General features: G+C 35.0%; 2 protein-coding genes across 3 annotated transcripts; one reads left to right on the top strand and one right to left on the bottom strand.

Annotated features, from left to right (window-relative positions):
• Nucleotides 1-2,684: 2,684 nt before the first annotated feature.
• Nucleotides 2,685-10,451, bottom strand: LOC143450800 (protein-associating with the carboxyl-terminal domain of ezrin-like). 2 transcript variants are annotated; one of them, XM_076951503.1, is made up of 12 exons: nucleotides 9,906-10,451; nucleotides 9,500-9,792; nucleotides 7,744-7,929; nucleotides 7,128-7,286; nucleotides 6,495-6,617; nucleotides 6,171-6,340; nucleotides 5,929-6,098; nucleotides 5,526-5,686; nucleotides 5,242-5,382; nucleotides 4,830-5,057; nucleotides 3,520-4,104; nucleotides 2,685-3,413 (listed from the first exon to the last, which is right to left on the bottom strand). In XM_076951503.1, the coding sequence occupies exons 2-12, from the start codon at nucleotides 9,713-9,715 to the stop codon at nucleotides 3,381-3,383; spliced, it is 2,172 nt and encodes a 723-aa protein (XP_076807618.1). In that variant the 5' UTR covers nucleotides 9,716-9,792; nucleotides 9,906-10,451; the 3' UTR covers nucleotides 2,685-3,380. The 2 variants fall into 2 exon arrangements, with proteins under 2 accessions (XP_076807618.1, XP_076807617.1); XM_076951502.1 differs by having other exon boundaries at nucleotides 5,526-5,689; nucleotides 9,906-10,450.
• An 8,797-nt stretch (nucleotides 10,452-19,248) lies between these two features.
• Nucleotides 19,249-21,329, top strand: LOC143448899 (DNA primase small subunit-like). The gene has a single exon (XM_076948831.1). It carries the CDS (start codon nucleotides 19,292-19,294, stop codon nucleotides 20,621-20,623), a length of 1,332 nt encoding a protein of 443 aa, XP_076804946.1. The 5' UTR covers nucleotides 19,249-19,291; the 3' UTR covers nucleotides 20,624-21,329.
• The last annotated feature ends 92 nt before the right edge of the window (nucleotides 21,330-21,421 follow it).

Raw genomic sequence — 21,421 nt, 5'->3', positions numbered from 1 at the left:
AAACAATTAGAAAGTGACTGTCAAAAAATAAAACTATTACTATATTTCCAAGGTAAGTTGCTGGAGAAAAAAAAAGTGTTTCACAGTCACAGTAATAAATAGATTGTTAACTAAACATTAAAATATCTTCACTCCCCTAGCCAGTAACAACATGTGATAGTATACCAAGCCTGTGCTTCACACACTCTTGTCCATACTTACAATGTTTATATATTATGGTATTGTCAAGTTATATTTCACCCATATGACAGTTGCCACTTGCCACCATAACTGCAGTGAACAGTGCAGATGGCTGTATACCAAATGTGAATTATATAAAAACAACATCACTTGTGATTGTATGCAGGTAACACAGTGATATACAGTCAATGGATTAAGGTAGCACTAGAAATAAATAAAAACTTGTTATTCTTGATAATTCCATTCTAAATTGATAAATTTGAGTTTTGAACATTAGGGTTGAAAAATATACTAGGCCCCTACATGTTTTGTATTTGGAATTTCTCCAGTAATGGGATTAAGGTTGAGAAGCAGCTTGCAGTGGCATGCATTGCCAGTTGTGGCGTCATCTGATTCTGTCTGCACATTTAATGAGATGGGTATAGTCCTCAGTAATCCTGAAAACAAATGACACTGCTGCATGTCATGAAATTGACATCAATAAATATCGAATAAACATCCTGATACGATCAGTGTATGGTGAAGTGTGAATGCGTAACCAAAGCATCCACATTGAGAAGTTTGCATTCTAAGTTCATGCAGTGCCAGACTGAACACTTTTCAATTTCAGCCTTGTTGTGCAATACAGTTCTACCACAAAGTGGCAAATTTTCCGATTTGATCATATCTGACAATACAATCGCATCTATACTACATGTATAGATACAATTAGCTGTAGCTTGTCAATCATTTTTGTAATCAGTTTGGTGGAGGCAAAAACATTAATGCCAGTTTGCCAGCTGCACTTACTGTACTAGAAGAATGGTAATTTCCAACAACAAATGTGTCGTGTTGCCGTGTTGGGGTGCATTAAAGCCTTACTTCTTCGTTATTAATCAGCATTTAAACAACCAACTTCACCTGGTTTTCTTATTATTAATCAGCATGAATGTGTAAAAGCTTGGTGTGCACTGTGCATGATGATGGCCCTCTTGCTACATGTGTCACACTTTCCAATATGGTGTATAAGAATGCGCTATGTATGGAAAGGTTGGCAAAATCAAGAAGACTTTAAAACAGGCATGAAAATAGTAACGATACTGGTAATAGCTTGCTGATGCAACTGTAGCACGACCACTAACTAGTACTGCCATACACTGGTAACCTAAATGCCCAAACACCGATAGACCATCAATATAGTTTCTAGTCATATATTTGTACCACAGTTTGGCCTGGCAATTTAACCTTCACAATAAATTGTGTCGTTTATTTTTTGCCATTGACCGTGGGTAGCAAACGAGAGTGGGAAAAAGAGCAGCAAAGCCCGGTTGCTTTAAACTCGCAAGGTTACCAAACATACCGGAAAATGTGGCATCTGCAGGCCGAAAATTTTACTCATAACGCCAATTCATAATAAATAAACAAAAAAAACTGGTTGCTTCAATGCCAATTTACAATAGGCCTGCATACACAAAAAATGCGGCTTTAGTTGCACGTCATCTCGCCAAAATCTGCCGTTTTGCAAGTATAGTTTCTTACCGAAAACTACGTAGGCCTACCTTCCCATCGGGGTTACTGATAACTAGACTATGCCGTGGTGCTATAACGATGGAAGGTTAGCAGAGGCACCAAACCTGAAATAAGTCTAGCCTAGGCATAACATAAAAATTTAAACAATTATCGGTACCAACACTCTGTAAATCTTTAATACTGTTTGATAAGCACAAATTCTTGCAAGAAATACCGGTAAATGAAAAGAATTAAAGGGTCCAGTGCTGAAGAAGATCATAAAATAAGAAAACCAATAAAATTAGTTTAAAATTGTTCTCAAGCTGACAATGCTAACATTGCAAAAACAAAACACTGCTTACACTTCATTCACGAATTTAAGCACGACTTAACTAAGACACTTGAAGTAAATCGATCTGAAAAACTTATACTGAAGCTAAAAATACCGACAAAATTAATTATTCTCTGAATCACGTAACAACGCATTGGAATTCCTCTGTCTGCGACTAGCTTAGTTTTTGGCAAAAATCCAACACAGCGTCAACTACTGGTGGATAAACTTAACCTTAATTTACTATGGTTGCCACCAGCCATAATAACATGAACAATAAAATCCACAGTTTGGTATACTGGCTACAAAATGTCCTATTTTTTTTTGAAGTATGACGAAAAAAGATTAGATATGACAGTAAATCTAAGGTTTTTAACATTGTCAATCTGGGGGAATCCCCAAATTTAGCCATTTTTTTGTTGTTGAAAATTCTGGGGCTCACGAGTGGAGTAAGAAAACTTAACTTTCAAAAACTGTTTTTTTGCAAATTTCGTTTTCGTTGATACAGAATGGGATTAGTTTGCGTAACTTGAACTGTTTAAAATTGACCTAAATACGAATAAGCTTGGAATCACTGATGAGCGTATGTTTTCAGACTTTGTGGGAAGCCACATCCAACCAAATGTAAAAATACCTTAGACATCGCTTCGTCCACGAGCTTTGTAATACAAACTGCTGGCGGCGATTAATAAAAAAGATCGTATTTTTGGGCGGCATCACAGCAAATACGGGAATAAAATGGCACATAAAAACATGCAGGAAAGTGGACACTCATTAAAATGTACGAACTAGTACCGTTTATAGCATACAAATCAACTATAACACGCAGCAAAATCCTGAAAATAGCATAGCTTTATTGCACCACAGTGTATCAGCCACTCCACTCGTCAAGAAAAATTCTTGAATTTGACGAGTACGCGTAAACGTACAATTTTTTGACAGAAATAAAGCTATAAACCACAATACAATTCAAAGGGCAAACAAATAATCTTTTTTAAATTTTTTAGACTGCAATCTGTGTAAAAAATAAGAAGGCACATCAGAAAATAATACACTAACACTACAAAATACTCCACAAATATTGCACCAAAACATTTAATAATGGTTTTACAACAATGTTAAAACAGAAACATTTTTCGTACACTAACTAGGTGTTTTTAAAATAAGATACAAAGTTGCTCTGAGTCAGGAAATATATGCGGAAGTATAGAAAGAATGCGAATTGATATTCTCTTTAATTACTAAGAGGAATAAACTTTACGGAGTACATAAGCTAATAATCTATTTTGCAAATGTGATGTTGAAGTCCTGAGAACTTACATATGTATAGTACATACTTTAATCTATTAAATACAACCGAAGATGTAATGTCAAAGCTGGGTTACTCCCAGTCATTATCCCAACCATCTTCTTCCTGCAAAATATAGAGTAAAAAATTGTTTGGTTTTATAGAGCTAGTTTCTAACTATTGAGTGATAAATAATAACGGGCATTAGAGATGCAAAAGTTACACAACTTACATCGTTATCCTCAATAGCTGCAAATGAAGAACTGATGGTGCTACTTTGCTCACTTTCAACAGACATTTCTGAAAGAGCAATTCGTCCACTGTGTGTATCTGCATTGCCTTTCAATATATTAGCTGGTAATTTAATTTCAGGCGCCATGTCAGCAAAAAAATCCAGTTCTGTTTCTTCAACATTACTCTTGCAATTTGCAACTACAACTTCAAATTCTGCACCAAGTTTTGAGTCTTTCTCAGTATTTTGCTTCTCTATGAGATGTGCGTTATTATCCAACGTTTTGTTGCCAGAGTGTGAGCTAATGTTAAGAATTTCTTTAGCTTTCAGATCTGCTGACTCCGCATTTTGTGACAATGGTTCCGACAAAGAAGAAGTTTGAACCACATCAGTAGGACTTCTACAAAATTCATCACCAAAATCGGACCAATCTTTGTCATAAGCTTGATCGTCTTCATCAGAGGTTGCCCAGGTTTCAACAACAGGTTTAATTTTAATCTTTTGAACATCAGGTACTGGATCAACGAAATGATTCAGGTCAACAGGTTCTGTGTCATTCACAATCACACTGCCATTTTGTTGAACCTGAATCAATGATAACGAATGTATAACACTTGCTATGTACAAAACAGGGAGAGTGTAAGATATTCATCTGTGCAATTTGTCCCATTTCTGCTACTAATCATTTTGATCTTTAACTAGGTTTCTGCTATACTATTACAGTATAACGATTATTATTATTAAACAGGACAACTTATGCATACAAATATTTGATATTACATATATCTATTTAAAATATGTTGACATGGATGGGATTGCAAAATGTAAAGCACAATAGATGTTGGAATGTACAACATATGCAGAAACAGTATTTACTAGGGGTGTACCAAATTTTTGGTAAGCCAAATCGGGTAAAAACGTCCTAATTCGGTTTTCAGATGAACTTATTTACAGATTCAGCCAAGAACCGAAAATTTAATATACTTCTATAAGCTTGTTTAAAAATTCTATCATTGCAGGAAAACTACAACCACATGATTACTGGTGCATGTAAAAGGAAATCTAAGTATGTCATTTACGTTTTATTGCAAGCTACAACTGAACATACTTTAACTTACTAACTAGTTAATCTATTGTATTTTCTTAATTATAAAAGTCGCGATTTATAGGCACTGTTTCGCTCACTTTTACAATGTCAATACTTGCAATGCTAGATTGCATGAATCGGCGGAATTAATTTGGTTCCTTTTTCCAAAAATTTGGTGACCGAATCAAAAAAAAACATGAGTTGGTATAACCCTAGCATTTACCAAAGACTGAGCTTGCAAGGAATTAGCAAGACGTTTTTGTTTCTGGATGACAGTAATAGCACTATCAAACTTCGTTGGTTGCTTTTCTTTGTTCATCATTGCAAGTTCCAATAAAGTAGACTTCCTTGGTTTTGCTAGTTTCAGCTCTTTTTTCTGAACTTTCTTCCTTTTTGGAATCTTTGTTTCATAAGCAATTGCCCTAGTTTCATTGAGGGCTCTTCCATCAAACTAAAATGTACATATACAGTGATCAACAAATTATCCACAAAAAGTAAATGGTAAAGTCATCAAGTAACACTGCCAATTTTGCTTGAACACAGTCGTAGAACATACAGTAGTTGAACTCAACATCAATAATGTTGGTTGTAGAACACCTTTAAAAACAAATACAACAAAATTTAATTTTATCTACTTTTGGAATGCTGTGAGTGAACAGCTTTTCCCTTTCAGTACCAACTATCACATCTGCACCAACAACATTGACAGCTTCAGCAAGGGCATGCAGGCTTCCCCTCACCAACTGATTGTTGCAGTCATTCAATCCAAGCAGAACCTGGAAAATCGCTAAAAAGATGAAATATGTATCCTTGTCCATTGAAGATTGTCTTGGTAAGATCAAGTAAGGTTTAATATGTTTCCATTCATGCAATGTACGTTAGAGTCATAGAGGATCATAGCTAAAGGTAATTCAAGTACCTCAGGTAACACAATATCCTTTAAAACAGAAGATTCAAATAAATGTACATATTTAGGGAACTTTTCTATCAACACAAGTCGAACGTGTAAGACACGTGAGTGAAACAGCTCCACAATTTTTGGTATCACGTAACGTGCAAATACACTTTCTGGCAATAATCCTTCTGAAAAAATCACCAAAATTTTTGGTATATGCAACACATGTTTCTCAAATGACACCACAAATTTAAAAAAATTTATATTGAAAAACTTTATGTTATTTCTGATTTACAATATCTGGCTTCGTAGAAATTCTTATCACAAAAATGTCTGGTAAACCACATGCCCAGTGGGCAGCAGTTTACCTACCCCAGTAATTATCTATATTATAAATAAAACAGCTAGTAGTATTTTAGGAATATACCTTTAACAGGGGAAGTACTAGATTCAATGGCTGGATTTAAAATAGTGTTTAATACATGTTCAACAGCACTTTGTTCAGCAATCACAATTGGAGTGAGAAGAAGAGGTACAATACGACGTCCAACAACTTCAGCAAATATATTGTTGGCCTCAATATTTGAAATTAATGATCTTAAACAGAGAGAAAACACTGAAATAAATCATGCTTGAAATGTTACAAGCAGTTGAAGTAAAAACACTTACTTGAAAAAAGTAACCTTTTCTTCCGTACTTTTCAATGTAACTGATTGCAAAAAGTGTATAATGGAAATGTAATTTGACTTGAAAATTGACATTGATAAGATTTCTCTTATCTGTGGGCGGTTTTCATAATCTTCTCGAATAATATCTTCAATTATTCGTTGAAAATTGCTCTGAACATTGAATTTACATACTAATTAAAATTATGGACAAGCAATAACAAACATAATTATGACCGTGCTAAGCATTAAAGGAAAATAACTGTACAGAACTCAATTCAGCATTGATCATGATCACAAATTAAATCTTGAATATTCAATGTCCCACCTTGGTTTGCTGAGTTGAAAAAACAATTTGATCCGAAAATTCTTGAAGAAGTAAGCCAAAACCGTAAACATCTCTGCAATGGCCATATTGTGCTTTTAGTGGCAAGGTAATGCCAACCGGGTTCTGTGAAATAGATCTGATGTCTATTATTGTATATAGTAACCTATGGGATCATCACAAGTATACAAATGTTTACAACAAGTGCATAAATATGTTCACTTGTATGTAAAGTTGTAACTGGAACCCTAAACAGTTTCAGAATAATTCCACATCATTTTAACAAGATTTTTTATACAAGGTCACCTTCAAATTCTAATAATATTTCAGCAAATTGTTAAAAATATGTAAATGGTAATTTTTACAACTTTCTTTGAAATTTAAGGAATTTTTGATATAAGGACCTTGACTGCCTTTTATGGGATATATTTACTGTGTATACCATATTTAATTATTTATTATTTTCATGTTTAGGAAGTCATATCTTGAAAATTATTGTGACATAATAAGTTAAAAATTATTTCACTTTCAAGAATAAAATGAACCTAATAATGAAAAATGAACTGGAAAATTTCTAATTATGTTTTATAACATTTCTATGGATTGTCAAAAATGTTATACATATTCGTTACAAACCTTTTCTTCAGGAGGCATGACATAATTCGGTATTGACTTCAAAAAACTTTGTGTTGCTTCAGTAAAAGGACAGGCATATTCAAAACGAGCCAACTTCCATGGACCATTGTTTGATGCAAATATACTTTCCTTGCAAACGTTATTGTGTGCAATAGATGCCTTCAATCCAGAAATCAACCAAAACATTAACAACATAACCTATAGCACTACATTAGAATGGTATTTTGAGAATATTAAAATAATACCGTAATTTAATTCTACTTCAAAAACTTGTACAGAAATACTTTGATGGCTAGGTATATACAGATAGATAAAGTTTGTACAAATCATGTGCAACAACTGTGTAGGTAAGTGTAACATTTATGGTTTTTACTATATCATACATCATTGGTAAAATTATATTCAGTGTTGAGTGTTTAGTTGCATTATGTGAATAATTGTATGACACATGAAATTTAACATATAAGTAATACAATTTATAATAAAATTATTGGAAGATGTTTATATTTACAATTTAAATAATATAGACTAATTCACCCACTGTGATATGTATACTTTAGATGTTCTAGCTTGACTCTACCTCAAAATGAAAAGAGTGATTAATTATCATACATACCTTCTCATGAATAAACTGTAAAGCAAGTGCAATATCATGCAATCCACTGCAAATTTCATGAGCATCAATGTAATTCAAAATACACTCAAGAGGATGAGCATGTTCAGTAACAAGATGAATTTCAGATTCCACAGGAACTGATCCAATGTACCTCAGAATATTCGGATGACGTAAAACTTTTAAACACTGTGCAAAAATAACATAACATATATGATAGTTACTATTTGGAAACCAATTTAAAAAAAAAACATTTACCAGTCAGGACAACAAAGAACATAACAAATTTAAATTAACTAAACATACGCTAGTTTGATTAATATTTTCCAATTTTCTTAAGCCATTAAGAAGCCCGATTTTTTTTAAACTGCATATGTGACAACTGACAAGTTTAGTAAAAGAAAGGACTACAGTGTTTTGTATGCTTGTATCAGTATGACATTTGACATTCATGACTTTTTTTACAATGGTAGCAATATTGTTATTTTGGCTTCTCGGGTTAATCTTTTTCAGGATAAAATGATTTGCCTGGTTTGATATATATACAGTGTATGAATGTTAGATGGTAGGCCTACGCCAAAACTAAAAACTACCCAGAAACATTGATCAAAGACAAAAGGAATCGACCACTTTAGCTCATTTGTTTAGTTTTGTTTTACGACAATGTTCTCACGCTTAAGGTCACTCGCTGAACATACTAGCAAAATGTGCAAATGTCATCCAATTATCCTTTAATGACTGTTTTTATAAACACTAAGCAATGAACAGTCTTGCATGAAGATTGCAAAATATTTTAGGCAATACACATTTGATAACAAATAGCTGTGCTGCATCATTGACTTGTAATCTAAGAGAAAAAAAATTTGCTGTGAATGACGTCATACATGGTCAATGTATTACGTATGATTGTAATTAACCTTTGTTTGCTAATAAAATTAGTACCTTTTTTGGCCTACTTTTCCAGATTTTTCTTATCTTTAAAAAACACACAGAAACAATATAGCTTAAAATAATATATCCTGACAAAGCCATCGCCTAGCAATTTTCATGCAACTTTGGTATGGGTACGTTAAAATGAGAAAATGTTTTAGTGCTTTAATGTTAAACATAGGCTAGAAAGAAATCTTATACCCAAGTTAGATATGTTCAATGACAATGTTTATGGGTCTAACAAACAAAAAATCCTTTCAGCCAGCCATTAAATATTTTAGTGATTTTAGTAAAATGTTTCCATTGGAAAAAATAAGTGAATGGGATTTAAATCTTTTACCATTCAGTTCCTAGAGATTCAATAATTATTTTAAAACGTGCAGCTCAAAAGCCTACTGGAAACTGTTTGTATTAATACCAATCAGAGAAATGAAATGAATTGACTAGTTAGTGATACAATTAAATAAATAAGGTCCCTATGGAAAATATGTTTTCCATATTTTGTATTAATGCTTCAATGAGCTGCTTTATGGGACTTAGATTACAGAAAAAACATGATATGGAATACTTTGAGTTCTGCTACAGTATTACATAAAAGTGCTGTAAACATGTACCTAAATGGCTTGCCCAAGGGGGGCAATACAATTCCAACACATGACAAATAACAAGGAAAAAACAAGTTAATGGAAATGATATTTTTCTCAATAAGTGGACAATGAAAAAGCTAAATTATAACATTTTATGTAGTAACGAATTATTTATATAAAATGTCATCTAAAGTGTGGCGAGCTTATGAGTCCTAAATATACATGTAAATAATTTAACTTACTTTGGCACAATTTTCAAGAGAAGACAATTCACCTCCTTGATGTCGCACAAGGGTGAAAATATTTATGGAATCTCCATTTGCAAATGTACCGGGCCTAATGGTTAACTTCCTTGAATCAGAAATTTTCTTGACTGCGAATGGTTGACCAAACTTGCAGTCACTTAGTATTTCTTCATCACTTGAGCCATAATACCACTGCCATGTTGCTTTAAACATGCTTAGGATGCCCAAGATTAGCTTCTTTAGTATAGAATTTTTAAAAAGCTCATAAATCCAAAATTTTGAATGTGAAGCTGAAAAATAGGATGTCACTGTTACAAGCATTTCATCAGTTCATTTTATTTCAGCATTTAGAATACACAAACAGATGCCATGCCAGTAAGCTACAGATCTAATGCACAACCACCTGATCCATTTATAGTAGACCTCTGCTACCCAAGTTGTGACATCATTTGCACGTTTCTGCACTTGATTCAAAAACCTAACTCTTAATATAAATTATATTTTTTCACTGGCAAATGGTAGGCTATGACAAGTACAATGATTTACCTATATAACCTTAATTAATATGTTTTAACTTAGCAGTATCTTCCCAGGGTAGTTTTCAACTTTTTGAAAATGCCTAAATGTTAAAAGACAACTTTCTTTAACCCTTTTGTGAATGGTTTGCCACGACTTTATCAGAAAATAATAATTAAACTTCAATTTTGAAATTTGCTTAGTGGCAAAAATGCACCTTTAAACATTTTCATCTCGTTACGCTAGATCAAATCATAAAGTTCGGTAACTGAATATACGGTTATATGGTTATAGCCTAAAAACACGAAAACACAACTTCGGTAGCCAGAAAGGAATATTTCTGATGCTCATGGTGTGGGGTGCGCTAGATAGCCTACTAGTGTGACTAGTCTAGAGAAGTAATCTGTTTAGAACTGTATCTAACAATTTCCTCCGCAAAGTAGGTTTGTAGTTTTTAGGAGGATGTCAGCCAGGTCATACGAAGTTAGAGATCAAGAAAAAAAAGCGCGGCGACACGGCATTGTGCCGAAAGTTCTGCTGGCAATTGTTAGTAATAGTAACTGACGGGCACACTCAGATACGATTGTTTGTAACATGTTAGTGCAAGCTTGTTCTTTGCATATACATATTATAGTTTTTAAGAGCGCATATTAAGAGCGTGTTTATGTTTTCAATGTATTTTCATTTGCTTGAGACTGAATTCTTGTCATATACGCAGTGTTAAGGACTCGAGTCATTAACTTGACTTGAGTCAGGTTTGTTTTGTTGACTCGAGTCTAGATCCAAAGCTCATCCGAAATAACTCGAGTCACGTCATGACGATTGTGATGTCAAAAAAGACAATTTTAGGTAACGAAAACGGGCAATTCAAGTTTAAAACTGGTTTTACAACGCCTTTTTTGCTATAAACGCTATGACTTCGGCGTATTTAAAAGGATCGTGCCTCTGTCTCAAACACACCTAATTTTGTTCAACAGTGAACTCGGGGTGTAGTAATCGCATTGACCAGGTTTAAAATTTATAGTTTTTATTCCAAAGTGTGAAAGTGTAGGTATTAAAGGTAAAAGTAAAATATCACAAAATGATTCATAAGTTATATCATCACGAATTGCATTTGGGAGTAAAAAAAAACAAAAAGGAATAGAAAGTTGCTTGTTACCCGAATGGGTTTTCGCTGATAACGAGCGTGACCATAAAGTTAGGTTAAGGTGAGGCTTGGCCGCTTGGCGAGCTACATGTCGAAAGCGGTTGTAGATGGCTTCGTTGTGGTCCGACGATCATCTGCGAAAGCTTTGTTGTCTACTCGTTCGCATGGTGTGTTCAGTCTATAGAGAGAAGTAGAGAGGCTCGTAAATGTGATCTGTAGATTCTGCTAGCGAAGTCCGTCAAAAGAACTGAAATGGAATGGGTGTATATGGTAGTTGAACTTGACAGTTTGACCCACTTCACTACAATGTTTGCTAGTTGAATTGTTTATTGCGGTCGATGATATATGAGTCTCATAAGATCGTTGTCTGCTTTTTCAACCTCGGACTTGATTGTTCACCTTAACCAGGGGTGTCAAACTCAATCGCACCAGGGGCCAAAACTCAAAACTTATTTAACGCCGCGGGCCGTAAGGATAAAACTTGATTGAACGTTTCGTGACACGAGTATATGAATTGGAACAGTCAGCGAAACAGCACCAAATTTTTGTTTTTTTTGACGGTTTTGGCTGGGAATAAATCGATTTATTCTATCGTATGATGGGGCAACTGCTGTGATGCTGTATTGTGCGATTTGTTATAATCTTGTTTCTTGCTTGAAAAAAGTAAGTTATACTGCACAATGATCTCGCGGGCCGGAAATAGTTCAATGTATAAAATAGCATTGCGGGCCAAGTTTTATTGTAAAGCGGGCCGGATGTGGCCCGCGGGCCGGGAGTTTGACACCTATGACCTTAACGGCTTATTGTCCTGTGAACATGACAACAAAGTTGTCTAATTTGATACTTAACTTCTTCAAATTGAATTCAACAGTAGTTTTCACAAGAATGACAACTGTATAAATTGATTATATTGAAGCTTCTTTGAACGATTATATTTAGACAGAACATTGGCACATCAACAGCATAAAGAAGTCCACTTTACAGAATTGATCTTAGTAGACTTTTTGCTTATTGTCAACTGCATAATATTACTGGTACTGATAATAATAAACGCTTATGAAAACTTATGCTGCAAACTGAACGCAAGCAAAAAAGGTAAGCACGAAATTTTATAGCACAAGTTATAACGGTAATCAGGAAGTTATCATGACTTTTAAGTTATCAAAATTTTTATATCTTATTTAATCTGTATATTACATTAATTATAATATCATCACAGAACACAAGATAGCAAGTCGCTATAGCGCAGGGGTGGCCAGACCTGCTTCATGCTCGAGCCGCATATAAAAAAATCCAGTTTTAAAAGAGCCACAACACAAACACATCAATCTGACAGTTTACTTAACTACAGTGTACAAGTTAGCACACTTCTGTGCAATAATGTACTTTTCAGAGTGTATTTTGATTATTACTAACAATCAGTGCATTGTTACTACGTGTGATAGAACGCATTGTTTCATAATCTGATCAAACAACTGGTCTAGACCAGGAAAATGCATGTCTAATTCATCAATGTAAATTCATTAAAGAGCGGCAATCAATGGCTCAAAGAGCCGCAGTTTGGCCACCCCTGCTATAGCGTTTCCCTTTGGTAAGTACCACAAATGAAAAATAGCCACATACGATAATATATTCGTGCAAACTTATACGTGAAGGAAAATTTAAACTATTAAGCAGTTATGCATGAACGTCACAGCTGAGTAGCTGGGGTAATGAGGGCATATGGGCTGGCGCATATGACGATAAAAGAACTACAACAACCGAAACTTCAGGGAGGGAACCGTATCCCCAATTTTGAAATATATGCCGACCTCACATACGTAAGAACCAGAAGAAACTATTGTCGAGCAAGAATCCTCAATGAACTGCTTTCTAATCATGATTGCTATGTAGAATACCAAATAGGCCATGCAATGTCGGATATTTTAGGAGTAGTAAGACTATTCGTGGGTATTCAAAAACTTGATTTAAGTTATAAGAGTTTAATTAAAGTTAGATTTAGATTAAAAAGAAGATTTAGGTTAGGTTTAGATTACTAAGTCATTGCATTGGTGGTAAGCTATGATAAAAATATTTATCGTCAGATTGAGGAAAGTGTTTGTTCGACTTGATTTAAGTTAGGTTAACAAAAAACTGTGAAAAATAGCTTCGAACGCACGAATTTTTCTGGTGAAATAGTGGAAGTCTTTGTTTGTTTAATAATATTATTTAATTATGTACTCGTATATTACATTTTCCAGTATTTTTTATTTCAAGTTATCTAACTAAGTATTTTCCGTTTGAAGTAGCCTATTCTTTCAAATAAATTTTTGTCCTGGCATTAGCCAACCTTTTTAATCGTCTGGTTTGAGAAGTTTTTATCAAAATTACTGCAGTTTGTTTAGTTTTGGCTTGTACATTTCCAGTTTAATAATTTTGTATGTGAATTTTTTGTATTTTTTGTTTTCTGGTTAGAAAAGTTCCTATTTTTTTAAATCAAATCTCCAATCTATGCTTGAATTTTTTAGCGCCCCGTGCTGAACTGTTTCAGTATTTCAGATATCTATGACTTCTCAGCATTTGGTGACGATTTGGCGGGAGTAATGGACATACAATAAACATGATTGCCCAAATGGTAGGTAGGCCTAATTGGTAGAGATCTCGGGTGTGCAGTGCAGATGCGCTAACTGATCTGATGTGCAACGGCTAGCCAAGCGTGTACCTATTTAACCTTTCTCCAGTGCATTTTTAGGCTGAATCGTGATTTATTTAACAACCTATCAAAAAGTCCTGTGGGCCAGATAAATTTTCATCGATTCTTATTGTATCGAAATTGATCCCGCAATCCTTATGGCTAAATGGATGAACCTAGCGTAGGCCCGACTGCATAGTATTCTAGTTTTCGAGGCGTTCTGGGGCGCAGAATGGCATGACGTAGTAGCGTAAATCCTAAATACTCAATCCTAATGTGGGAGTGCAAAAGTATAAAAGAAACCCCAGAACCATACTGGAAAGTTTGCTTTTTGTGCACCGAATAAGTCGGCTCGGTTCCAGCACTGCCCTCGCAGTACATGCAGCTCAGGTTCCATGTTTTGGTCTAGTATTACAAGTGTACAACCAGATACCGTCACATTTTGAGTAGCTGGGGTCTAGTATAGCCTACATAGGCATCCTGTGGTTGCCTATCATATGATATTCTTAATGTAACTTACATTTTAGCAGCAGCAATACTGCTGTAAAACAAATTAAGTTTATTTCTGATATGCAACTGCATCAGTTAACATGGTAATAGTTGCAGCACCAACTATATCATTTACAATCAACCGTAAATGTCAAAATCGCTTTAAAATTACAAAAAGAGAATAAAAACCATTTTTATTGTATAATGTAACATTTAGTAGTGAAGTGAATTAGTGAAGACTCTGCCCATCCCTACTTTCCAGTAAGCGATAAATGTGACAACATATTTTATTTCAAAATTTGTTCCCCACTGCCCCACCAACGTAATACTTACAATACAGAATATTGGACAAAACAACAATTCTGTGCCAGAAAATTGGCGTCATACAAACTTTCCAGTAAGAGTACACGAAAGCAGCCGATGTGCACTTAGACCCGAGGCCCAAGCATGTCTTTTATTTGGGATAAGGAATGTTCCTACTGGGAAATTAACTTTTAAGTGCGCAGGATAAAGGGTGCATCAATAAATGTAATTCCAAGCTTTGTGGCATGCCAACGCAGCCTAATACTTAAAATAACTGGCGCTGAAAGTGGGAGTGTGCTGCACCCTTAATTTTATGAGTGAAAGGTGCGGCACCTTTTGCCAAAACTGAAATAATGTCTAGGATAAAACGCACAGAGCAGGATATCTTCCTATACTCCCTTTTAAAGGAAATTACGGCGCATGTCACAAAGCATTTACTTGATGTCCAACTTATAACAGGTATTTTTTATCGTATGCATGACCTTGAAGTTTTACCACAATTGCTTTGTTTTTAAACAATGTTTCTGTGTGAATGAAGTTAATGTTTTCCACATAATATATTCTGTTGTTTGTACAACAACTAGGCTATCTGTTCTCATACATCATGACTTTTTTCTTTTCCTTTTTCGAGATTCAAATAGACAATAACAAAAGCTTGACATGAAATAATGTGGCATTATCTGTTGTAGCTGTCAAATTTGCGGATACGTTTAAAACGAAGCCGATGCAAAGAACCAGTTATAACCTTTAAACAACATCAGTTGTGCCTTGAACATCGTTTATTAGACGAATGGATTAATCGTAGAGTAAATTTGCAAAATACACTTGCATTAAAATGATCTTTTGAAAATGTGTTTTGAAACCAAATGTTTAGCGTGAGTAGTGTATCAATGACCTTCTGTGAAAACAATAACAAATGTGCTGTGATCACGGGCGCTAACTTAATTCCACTAGGAACCCTATATGCATGTGAACTGTGGAGTTTATTCTGTTTGCCTTTCATTTTTTGGGTTTGTTTTTCTCTTTTAACTCTTTGGCGAGTGTATGAGGAATTCACATCGAAGTAATATAGGTATAGTTATAATACACCTAAGTCTATAACAAGAACACTTTGTCATCACATTGCAAACAAACAACAACACACAAGCTATTCACATCAAAAGCTTTGTTGCCACCCCTAGTCTATTTATAGACTTGACATCATTAAATACACGCCACTTGCTGCCTTTTCTCAGTTCTATCCCGGAGGAACCTCTGATATGTTCTAGACAGGAAAAATATAAATATTGCGCTGCACTAATGAGGTTTGCCTTCTTCCGTGAGATTTTGTTTTGCTGCATAAACAAGTTTACCCAGTGTCTACCTGGCAAACATAATTAGCGCAGCGTACTTTTTATGTAAAGTGCTTCCATTCATGTTGTAATTAGCTGCAATACTTCGGCAATTCCCTTTACCTTCAGAAATTTATCAACAGCACTTTTCATGTCCTCATCGGTCCACTGTGTTAAGTTTTTTTTAGTGAAACCCTCCAGTATATTTCAGTTTAAACATTCACCACTAAACCCTGAAATTGCTAGGCTAGACTAAGTGTCTCCCCTAATCTCGATTAAGCGGTAACGATACTCCAATAACTTTTATCTTTTTGCGGTCACCACGATTATGATATAATGTTTTGCATTCCAATCGGGAGAGCTTTTATTACTCACCACGCTGAAAAGGAAAATGATAAGGCTGAGTGATTTTATAAGGCAGTAAATGCATTAATGCTGGAAGTAGAATTCCTTTAACGACAAGTACAATGTAGCTTTCCATCCACAATTCGAAAGTAGAGACCCACTTTTCATGTCTTAAATGGTTTAAAGGCTTTGCCATTCTATTTCCTTGTTTAGTGAGTCCACTTTTTTAGGTTTTTGCAATGGACATGAGCGGAAATAAACTGCTTTATGAAACATATTTAACATATAAAACAAAGGTTTACATTTTAAAAGACACAAAAGAAAAAACTTTAGTCACGTGAAGAGTCGTCTCAAGAACACTCAGGTGACCTGCGTTTTTTTTTTTATGTGCAAACCGCAAAGTGTGTACCAAATTCAAGCGCACGTTATTGCTTCAAACTCTGGAAAAGATTTAAAAATGTTTTACCTGTGATCGAAGACTAAGATCCTCCATTAGTAAATAACGTAAAAACTTTTTTAATTTATCAGCGTAGAACGTGCCACAACAAAGTTCAGACAGCCAAGTCAAAACATGTTATTGGCCTAAAATCAATAGCCCAACAAAATACGTTCAGATGAGAAGGTCCGACCACATGTAGTGAGCTTATCTTTAGCATATGGTTAGATGAAAGATAGGTCAACAAAACGATAATTTATTTTGGTTTGTTTTTTATAATGACCGGTGCGCATTTTTAGGGACAAATCTGTGTGCGCCCGATTTAGGACGTTTGACCATATATACTCAAGTACAGTCGAATCCGGTTAATTGCATAGTCAATTTGCCAAGCCTTTTTATGCGGTTAAACGAATTATGCGAAAGTGCAAAGTCCACTTATTGTCTTACTTGACATGCGAAGCTGGTCACGTGTAAAAACGTCAACACGCAAAACACTAACGTTTATTATGTATTGCGATCATCCATTCATTCAAACACGCAAAACACCCTAACATTTATTGTTTAATCAAAAAAAATACTGCGTGATTGTTGTTTGTTTAATTTCATTTTGCATGCTTTCTTGCATTTGTGTTTTTCTTAATGAACAAATGTGGCCATGTCCGCCACTTCAAACTGTAGTCGTTGGCGAATTGTATCAAGTGCATGCAGAACTTCTTTATTTTTTGGTGTTGTCACAGCGATTGCGTCAGCAATCGCTTTCTTCATTGATGTCGTCTTTTTCAACTTGTTTGTTTCGTAAAACTTCTTCACATATTACGGCATCATCTTAACGCAACGCTTAAATGAAACTAAAACAGTGCGAATGTTAATGTTTGCGTATTGACAGCCACGTGTTAATGCTTAAATTCGGCATTGTCTGTTGGATTGCTTTGTAACAAAGCGCAGTACAAGTCGCAAGGCTTACGCATTGCGTGTGCGCGTTGTTTTCAATTTTATCTTTTAAAAACCTTTGAATAATCGAATAAATCACCTTCATCTTTATTCAATTAAGCGGATTATGCAATAAACCGCTATGTGATAAAACGAAGTATTATCTTTACAAATGATAGACTAGCTATGGTTTGGGATTTGCGCTCTTCATGTGATAAAACAGATTATGCGATTATCCAGAATGCAATTAACCGGATTTGACTGTATTGGTTGAGATTTTCGCAGCTGGTTTTCACCTCAAAAAGCACGGGACAAGCCAGAGTAAAACCTCCAAGTCCAGCTAACAGCAGGATTACTGACACAAACAAGAATTTGAACCGTTAATTTATTGCGCTTACTGGCCATTTGGTATAAATAACTTCATAACAACTTGCACGAGATGAATATCACGTGACGCTTGCACGCAAGAGACGAATATGACTTGCGTCACTTGATTTCTTTGTAGGCTTGTCTTAAACAAGTGCTGCTGAAGATTGCAGTTATGCAATTGCTACACAAGCACTGGCAAGCTAAGCTAAAAAGATTACTTGGTGGTGGATTCTCACCTATCCTTTTTCTTACGGTATGTCGATGCCAATACTTGGATCAGCCACTGAATGGTTGTGCCGGAAATAAGTTAGTCGACTTCTACACGAGAGAATAAAACTATCTCCGATTATCAGCAAAAGAGTTCGGGCCGACCTATACTCGAGTATGTACGGTAGTTATTACATTTTCTGACATCATAATTAAGTAATGAATTTGTGTTTTTGCCACTTATTTATAGCAATAATAGGAGGCCAAGTTTGACCCCCTCGGCTCCCTTGGAATCAATGCCAATGTGGTCAGTGTTTCTTTCAAAAATATAAAATATATTATGAGTTTATTTAAGAAACATTGACCACCATTATTTTCTATACCTCCCATTATATATTTCACATTTTCCACTATGCGCTGTTACACCAGCAACTGAGGGATTTGTAGAATGTTTGTAAAGGTTTGCAGCAGTATTCTTGGCTGATTCTTTAATCATGAAGATTACTTTTAAAAGACTTGTGTAGAATTATTTTAAACAACTCTGGTTGAATCAGATCGAATTAATTAAAGAAATATTGTATCTATTTTGATGCATGAAACATTTTCAAGACATGGTATCAGAGTAGTTATCCCCAGAGTGAGAAAAGTTTTTGCACAACTTATTGCTTGAAACCCCAATTTCATGGCTTTAGTAATTTGTATGTATTTTTCGATAAACGTGCTACTTTATTTCCTATTAATGTGGCTGGTAAATGGCAAAACTGTGTCTAATTGTTGAATGACTTCTGGACTCAGTTTCACGTGTTTTTGCTTGTTTCGCCATGTTCCTACTTAATGGAAAACCTGAACTTGTTATATGTTGTCAATGTGTAAATTGCATCTGATGGCACTAAATAAGATTGGAAATATTATAAAGAGTTACATATGACAGATAATTATAATTAATTAATAACTGACAAAAATAGCACATACAACAACATCTGTTTATTTTGCAACAGCTTACACCTGTGTAGGTTTTGTCATTCTTGCTTAGTGGTGTGGAATAATGCCTGTAGTTGACTTAGACACTGGGGATAATCATTCCACTTCCATCGGTTTGTCTGATGCAGCATATGATGCCGGCAGTCTTCCAAGTTTACTTCCTATTTATTACAAGTACATTTTTCCATTTGGACCTTATTGCAAATGGCTGCAGTATGGATCAAGCTCCACCAGTAGAAGTGAGTTTAGTCACAGAGAATTTTCATTCACCCTTCAAAATGACATTTACGTCCGCTACCAGTCATTTACTAACCAACAAGAATTAGAGAAAGAATTACAAAGGATGAACCCATGCAAAATTGATATCGGAGCTATCTACTCCCATCCACCCAAGGATCACAACAAGTTTCATAGTGGCACCTTTAAAGCTCTAACCAAAGAACTGGTATTTGATATTGATATGACAGATTATGATGACGTTAGAAAGTGTTGTCAAGGTGCTGAAATTTGCATAAAATGTTGGACCCTAATGAAAATTGCCATAAAAGTGCTGCACAGGGCTTTAACTGAAGACTTCGGCTTCAGTCACATTTTATGGGTGTACTCTGGTAGGCGTGGTGTCCATTGCTGGGTATGTGACAGCAAAGCAAGAACTTTATCAGCACATGCACGATCTGCTATTGTTGAGTATTTGAGTTTAATACAAGGAGGAAATTTGGAGAAACGTGTTGCTTTAAAAGAACCTGTTCATCCCTATATTCGAAACTGCCTTGATGTGGTGAAAACCTATTGGCTAGAATATGGACTCAAAACTCAGGACATACTTGGAAACGATAATGATGTTGATAAGGTTCTAAAACTTATACCTGATGCAAATATTCGTGATGAGCTTAGCAAGGATTTTAAGAGTAGTTCTAGTTCTTCAATAGAGCGTTGGTCCAAGCTAAGAGAAAGCTGCTCAAAGGTATTTAATCTTGACAAGAAAAACCGCAAGGTGAAGTATGCTGCTCTTGAAATCATGCTTGAATATTGCTTTCCACGCCTTGATGTCAATGTGAGCAAAGGTGTGAATCATTTACTAAAAAGTCCGTTTTGTGTTCATCCAAAAACTGGAAGAGTTTGTGTACCAATTGATGTTGAAAATGTTGATTCATTTGATCCTTTTGATGTTCCAACCATCAGTGAGCTGTGCTTTCAAGTTGAAAAAAATAATGAAAAGACAGCTGGTGATAGTATTGCTGAATCCACTCCTAAAAAGGCTAGAGTGTGCCATCTGTACAAAAAGACTCGCTTACAGGATTACATGTTAGTGTTTGATAAGTTTTTAAGCAAATTGTTACAAGAAGACTGCAAGACTAACGCCATTGAAGCTAGTGACTTGAAAGGGGATTTTTGACATTGTGAGGAGTATTTGATTGCACGCATGTCAGGGAATCATTGGCGATTATAGCATGGGGATGGTATGATTTTTCTCGACAAGAATGAATACCAAAGACATTTGATGTCAATTACAGATATATAAATTGTATATATACAACGGACCTGTTGTAAATGTGACTTCAAGAAGTCATACATTTCTGTTAGTTGAACTAATATCGTCTTTTTATGGCTATTTATGAATGAGCACACTAGAACATGCACTGCCTTAATTGTTTTTCAAAAATAATGTTAGCGTGTCGTCAAATATTTGCAAGGGTTTACATCTATGTTTTAATGTACAGTCAGACCTTGTTATTCCGTACCACTTTGTTTCGTCACGAAATGTCGGCTTATCGGTATCTGGATGCTTGGGTTCAAAACAATAATAGACCAAATTATTGTCGAGTGGGAACACGCTAAAATGTTGGTTGTCAGAATATTTTAGGGGATAGGCTTGGTGTGTTCTGATGCATTTTAAATGGGAAAAGCTAGTCAGTGTCACAAAAACCGTTTGTAAAAATTATAAAAGAATTTAACGGTCGCTTAGAAATGAAAGTATACTTATGCATGCATATTTAGCAAACTAGCTCGTCAGGGCTGACTCAGCGTTTTGTATAACTATATCATTGCTGCTTTGATTTTCCATAGATAATTGGCTATTGTTTTCGTCATTTACAACAAACGTTTGCAAACAAACAAAACAAACAAAGACTTGCATTCACAATCAATCTTTTTCTCTTTTCGGATCCGGTTTGTCGGTTTTTTTTTGATTGAT

This window comes from Clavelina lepadiformis, chromosome 3 (genome assembly GCF_947623445.1).
Source record: "Clavelina lepadiformis chromosome 3, kaClaLepa1.1, whole genome shotgun sequence".
Taxonomy (NCBI): Eukaryota; Metazoa; Chordata; class Ascidiacea; order Aplousobranchia; family Clavelinidae; genus Clavelina; species Clavelina lepadiformis.
This window is presented reverse-complemented; position numbering and strand designations above follow the sequence as displayed.